Below are 7,500 nucleotides of genomic sequence, written 5' to 3'. Positions count from 1 at the left end.
TCGAGTCCACACCTCTGGTCTCTATATCTGTGTGTCTCTCTGTGTGTCTCTCTGTGTGTCTCTCTGCGTGTCTCTCTGCGTGTGTCTATGTGCAGTACATGCTCCAGCGTACACAGGATCCTGACGACAACGTCTCTCTGGAGGCGTGCGAGTTCTGGCTGACGCTGGCTGAGCAGCCCATCTGCAAAGATGTCCTTGCCGGACACCTCCAACAGTAAGACACGCAGAGACAGAGACACACGCAGACACGGGGAGAGACACGCAGAGACAGAGACACACACGCAGACACGGAGACACGGGGAGAGACACGCAGAGAGACACGCAGAGACAGAGACACACACGGAGACACGCAGAGACACGGGGAGAGACACGCAGAGAGACACGCAGAGACAGACACACACGCAGACACGGGGAGAGACACGCAGAGAGACACGCAGAGACAGAGACACACACGCAGACACGGGGAGAGACACGCAGAGAGACACGCAGAGACAGAGACACACACGCAGACACGGGGAGAGACACGCAGAGAGACACGCAGAGACAGAGACTACACGCAGACACGGGAGAGACACGCAGAGACAGAGACACACACGCAGACACGCAGAGACAGAGACACACGCAGACACGGAGACACTGAGACACGCAGAGAGAGAGACACACACGGAGACACGCTGAGAGAGAGACACACACGGAGACACGGAGACACGGAGAGAGAGAGAGACACGCAGAGAGAGAGACACACAGAGACATAGAGACACACGGACACACGGAGACACGGGGAGAGAGAGACACACACGGAGACACGGGGAGAGAGAGAGACACACGGAGACACGGGGAGAGACACGCAGAGAGAGAGAGACACACAGAGAGAGAGAGACACGGAGACACGGGGAGAGAGACACGGGGAGAGAGAGAGACACGGGGAGAGAGAGAGACACGGGGAGAGAGAGACACGGGGAGAGAGAGACACGGGGAGAGAGAGAGACACGGGGAGAGAGAGACACGGGGAGAGAGAGACACGGGGAGAGAGAGAGACACGGGGAGAGAGAGACACGGGGAGAGAGAGAGACACGGGGAGAGAGAGACACGGGGAGAGAGAGACACGGGGAGAGAGAGACACGTTGAGAGAGAGACACGGGGAGAGAGAGACACGGGGAGAGAGACACGGGGAGAGAGACACGGGGAGAGAGACACGGGGAGAGAGAGAGACACGGGGAGAGAGAGAGACACGGGGAGAGAGAGACACGGGGAGAGAGAGACACGGGGAGAGAGAGACACGGGGAGAGAGAGACACGGGGAGAGAGAGAGACACGGGGAGACACGGAGAGACACGGAGAGACACGGGGAGACACGGGGAGACACGGGGAGAGAGAGACACGGGGAGAGAGAGAGAGAGACACGGGGAGAGAGAGAGACACGGGGAGAGAGAGACACGGGGAGAGAGAGACACGGGGAGAGAGAGACACGGGGAGAGAGAGAGAGAGACACGGGGAGAGAGAGAGAGAGACATGGGGAGAGAGAGACACGGGGAGAGAGAGAGACACGGGGAGAGTGACACGGGGAGAGAGGGAGACACGGGGAGAGAGAGACACGGGGAGAGAGAGACACGGGGAGAGAGAGAGACACGTTGAGAGAGAGACACGGGGAGAGAGAGAGACACGGGGAGAGAGAGAGACACGGGGAGAGAGAGACACGGGGAGAGAGAGAGACACGGGGAGAGAGAGAGACACGTTGAGAGAGAGACACGGGGAGAGAGAGACACGGGGAGAGAGAGACACGGGGAGAGAGAGACACGGGGAGAGAGAGACACGGGGAGAGAGAGAGACACGGGGAGAGAGACACCGGGTGGGTGAGAGAGAGACACGGGGAGAGAGAGAGACACGGGGAGAGAGAGAAACACGGGGAGAGAGAGAGACACGGGGAGACACTGAGACACGGAGGTAGACACGGGGTGAAGAGAGAGACACGGGGTGAAGAGAGAGACACGGGGAGAGAGACACCGGGTGGGTGAGAGGTAGACACGGGGTGAAGAGAGAGACACCGGGTGGGTGAGAGAGAGACACGGGGTGAAGAGAGAGACACGGGGTGGGTGAGAGAGAGACACGGGGTGAGAGTGAGAGACACAGGGAGAGAGACACCGGGTGGGTGAGAGAGAGACACGGGGTGAGAGTGAGAGAGACACGGGGAGAGAGACACCGGGTGGGTGAGAGGTAGACACGGGGTGAGAGTGAGAGACACGGTGTGTGTGTCTATGTCTATGTATATGTCTGCGTGTCTAACTGCGCCTGTCTTTGTGTGTCTCTCTGTCTAGGCTCATTCCCGTCTTGGTGAATGGCATGAAATACTCTGAGATCGATATCATTCTGCTCAAGGTGAGTGGGCGGGCGGGTGGCTGAGTGAGTGACTGACTGGGTGGCTGACTGACTGACTGGCTGAGTGACTGGCTGAGTGACTGGCTGCGTGACTGACTGGGTGACTGACTGGGTGACTGACTTGCTGAGTGACTGACTGACTGAGTGACTGACTGGCTGAGTGTTGGTGAATGGCATGAAATACTCTGAGATCGATATCATTCTGCTCAAGGTGAGTGGGCGGGCGGGTGGCTGAGTGAGTGACTGACTGGGTGGCTGACTGACTGACTGGCTGACTGGCTGAGTGACTGGCTGCGTGACTGACTGGGTGACTGACTGACTGAGTGACTGACTTGCTGAGTGACTGACTGACTGAGTGACTGACTGGCTGAGTGTTGGTGAATGGCATGAAATACTCTGAGATCGATATCATTCTGCTCAAGGTGAGTGGGCGGGCGGGTGGCTGAGTGAGTGACTGACTGGGTGGCTGACTGACTGACTGGCTGACTGGCTGAGTGACTGGCTGCGTGACTGACTGGGTGACTGACTGGGTGGCTGACTGACTGGGTGACTGACTGGCTGAGTGACTGACTGGCTGAGTGACTGGCTGCGTGACTGACTGAGTGACTGACTGGGTGACTGACTGGGTGACTGACTTGCTGAGTGACTGACTGACTGAGTGACTGACTGGCTGAGTGTTGGTGAATGGCATGAAATACTCTGAGATCGATATCATTCTGCTCAAGGTGAGTGGGCGGGCGGGTGGCTGAGTGAGTGACTGACTGGGTGACTGACTGACTGACTGGCTGACTGACTGGCTGAGTGACTGGCTGAGTGACTGGGTGACTGACTGACTGGGTGACTGACTGGCTGAGTGACTGACTGACTGAGTGACTGACTGGCTGAGTGTTGGTGAATGGCATGAAATACTCTGAGATCGATATCATTCTGCTCAAGGTGAGTGGGCGGGCGGGTGGCTGAGTGAGTGACTGACTGGGTGACTGACTGACTGACTGGCTGACTGGCTGAGTGACTGGCTGCGTGACTGACTGGGTGACTGACTGACTGAGTGACTGACTTGCTGAGTGACTGACTTGCTGAGTGACTGACTGGCTGAGTGTTGGTGAATGGCATGAAATACTCTGAGATCGATATCATTCTGCTCAAGGTGAGTGGGCGGGCGGGTGGCTGAGTGAGTGACTGACTGGGTGGCTGACTGACTGACTGGCTGACTGGCTGAGTGACTGGGTGACTGACTGACTGAGTGACTGACTGACTGACTGGCTGACTGGCTGAGTGACTGGCTGCGTGACTGACTGGGTGACTGACTGACTGAGTGACTGACTTGCTGAGTGACTGACTGACTGAGTGACTGACTGAGTGACTGACTGACTGGCTGAGTGACTGGCTGAGTGACTGGCTGAGTGACTGGCTGACTGACTGGCTGACTGACTGGCTGAGTGACTGGCTGCGTGACTGACTGACTGAGTGACTGACTGACTGAGTGACTGACTTGCTGAGTGACTGACTGACTGAGTGACTGACTGACTGGCTGGCTGGCTGACTGGCTGACTGGCTGAGTGACTGGCTGCGTGACTGACTGGGTGACTGACTGACTGAGTGACTGACTTGCTGAGTGACTGACTGACTGGCTGAGTGACTGACTGACTGGCTGAGTGACTGGCTGAGTGACTGGCTGAGTGACTGGCTGACTGTCTGTCTGACTAACTAACTAACTCACTAACTAACTCACTGACTAACTAACTCACTGACTAACTCACTGACTAACTCACTGACTAACTAACTCACTGACTCACTAACTCACTGACTAACTCACTGACTAACTCACTGACTAACTCACTAACTCACTGACTCACTAACTCGCTGACTAACTAACTAACTCACTGACTAACTCACTGACTAACTAACTCACTGACTAACTAACTCACTGACTAACTCACTAACTAACTCACTGACTAACTAACTCACTGACTAACTAACTCACTGACTAACTAACTCACTGACTAACTAACTCACTGACTAGCTAACTCACTGACTAACTAACTAACTCACTGACTAACTCACTGACTAACTAACTCACTGACTAACTAACTCACTGACTAACTCACTGACTAACTAACTCACTGACTAACTAACTCACTGACTAACTCACTAACTAACTTACTCACTGACTAACTAACTCACTCACTGACTCACTAACTCACTGACTCACTAACTCACTGACTAGCTAACTCACTGACTAACTAACTAACTCACTGACTCACTAACTCACTGACTAACTAACTCACTGACTAACTAACTCACTGACTAACTCACTGACTAACTAACTCACTGACTAACTAACTCACTGACTAACTAACTCACTGACTAACTCACTGACTAACTAACTCACTGACTAACTAACTAACTCACTGACTAACTCACTGACTAACTAACTCACTGACTAACTAACTCACTGACTAACTCACTGACTAACTAACTCACTGACTAGCTAACTCACTGACTAACTAACTTACTAACTAACTCACTCACTGACTAACTCACTAACTAACTCACTCACTGACTAACTAACTCACTGACTAACTCACTGACTAACTAACTCACTGACTAACTAACTCACTGACTAACTAACTCACTGACTGACTAACTCACTAACTATCTCACTCACTGACTAACTAACTCACTCACTGACTCACTAACTCACTGACTCACTAACTCACTGACTAGCTAACTCACTGACTAACTAACTAACTCACTGACTCACTAACTCACTGACTAACTAACTCACTGACTAACTAACTCACTGACTAACTCACTGACTAACTAACTCACTGACTAACTAACTCACTGACTAACTAACTCACTGACTAACTCACTGACTAACTAATTCACTGACTAACTAACTAACTCACTGACTAACTCACTGACTAACTAACTCACTTACTATCTAACTAACTCACTGACTAACTCACTGACTAACTAACTCACTGACTAACTAACTCACTGACTAACTCACTGACTAACTAACTCACTGACTAGCTAACTCACTGACTAACTAACTTACTAACTAACTCACTCACTGACTAACTCACTAACTAACTCACTCACTGACTAACTAACTCACTGACTAACTCACTGACTAACTAACTCACTGACTAACTAACTCACTAACTAACTCACTCACTGACTAACTAACTCACTGACTAACTAACTCACTAACTAACTCACTCACTGACTAACTAACTCACTAACTAACTAACTCACTGACTAACTAACTCACTGACTAACTAACTCACTGACTAACTAACTCACTGACTAACTAACTCACTGACTAACTAACTCACTAACTAACTCACTCACTGACTAACTAACTCACTAACTAACTCACTAACTAACTAACTCACTGACTAACTAACTCACTGACTAACTAACTCACTATCTAACTCACTCACTGACTAACTAACTCACTGACTGACTAACTCACTAACTAACTCACTCACTGACTAACTAACTCACTGACTAACTAACTCACTGACTAACTAACTCACTGACTAACTAACTCACTGACTAACTAACTCACTGACTAACTAACTCACTCACTGACTAACTCACTAACTAACTCACTCACTGACTAACTAACTCACTCACTGACTCACTAACTCACTGACTGACTAACTCACTAACTAACTAACTCACTGACTCACTAACTCACTGACTAACTCACTGACTAACTAACTCACTAACTAACTCACTGACTAACTCACTGACTAACTCACTGACTAACTCACTGACTAACTAACTCACTGACTAACTCACTGACTAACTCACTGACTAACTCACTGACTAACTAACTCACTGACTAACTAACTCACTCACTGACTCACTAACTCACTGACTAACTCACTCACTGACTGACTAACTCACTGACTCACTAACTCACTGACTAACTAACTCACTGACTAACTAACTCACTGACTAACTCAATGACTAACTAACTCACTGACTAACTAACTCACTGACTAACTAACTCACTGACTAACTCACTGACTAACTAACTCACTGACTAACTAACTAACTAACTCACTGACTAACTCACTGACTAACTAACTCACTGACTAACTAACTAACTCACTGACTAACTCACTGACTAACTAACTAACTCACTGACTAACTAACTCACTGACTAACTAACTCACTCACTGACTCACTAACTCACTGACTGACTAACTCACTGACTCACTAACTCACTGACTAACTAACTCACTGACTAACTAACTCACTGACTAACTCACTGACTAACTAACTCACTAACTAACTAACTCACTGACTCACTAACTCACTAACTAACTAACTCACTGACTAACTAACTCACTGACTGACTAACTCACTGACTAACTAACTAACTGACTAACTAACTCACTGGCTCACTAACTCACTGACTAACTCACTAACTAACTCACTGACTAACTAACTCACTGACTAACTAACTCACTGACTAACTAACTCACTGACTCACTAACTCACTAACTAACTAACTCACTAATTAACTAACTAACTCACTGACTAACTCACTGACTAACTAACTCACTGACTAACTAACTCACTGACTCACTAACTCACTGACTAACTCACTGACTAACTCACTCACTGACTCACTCACTCACTGACTAACTCACTGACTAACTAACTCACTGACTAACTCACTGACTGACTCACTAACTAACTCACTGACTCACTCACTCACTCACTGACTCACTAACTAACTAACTAACTCACTGACTAACTAACTCACTGACTAACTCACTGACTGACTCACTAACTAACTCACTGACTCACTCACTCACTCATTGACTCACTAACTAACTAACTCACTGACTCACTAACTCACTGACTAACTAACTAACTCACTAACTCACTGACTAACTCACTGACTAACTAACTCACTGACTAACTCACTGACTAACTGACTCACTGACTGACTAACTCACTTACTCACTCACTCACTCACTGACTCACTCACTTACTCACTCACTCACTCACTGACTAACTAACTCACTCACTGACTAACTCACTGACTCACTCACTCACTGACTCACTCACTGACTCACTCACTGACTCACTCACT

The 7,500-nt window shown here is 49.1% G+C and overlaps 1 protein-coding gene across 1 annotated transcript in view; it reads left to right on the top strand.

Annotated features, from left to right (window-relative positions):
- LOC144954044 (transportin-1-like) overlaps positions 1-7,500 on the top strand; it is a gene marked incomplete at both ends in the record, with an annotated part of 44,212 nt that overhangs the window by 23,920 nt on the left and 12,792 nt on the right. Inside the window, 2 exons of the mRNA XM_078884628.1 lie at positions 96-214; positions 2,315-2,375. Coding sequence (XP_078740754.1) covers positions 96-214; positions 2,315-2,375 — 180 coding nt within the window. The remainder of the gene's footprint in view (positions 1-95; positions 215-2,314; positions 2,376-7,500) is intronic.

The sequence above is a fragment of the Lampetra fluviatilis genome, unplaced genomic scaffold, assembly GCF_964198595.1.
Source record: "Lampetra fluviatilis unplaced genomic scaffold, kcLamFluv1.1 SCAFFOLD_698, whole genome shotgun sequence".
Taxonomy (NCBI): Eukaryota; Metazoa; Chordata; class Hyperoartia; order Petromyzontiformes; family Petromyzontidae; genus Lampetra; species Lampetra fluviatilis.
This window is presented reverse-complemented; position numbering and strand designations above follow the sequence as displayed.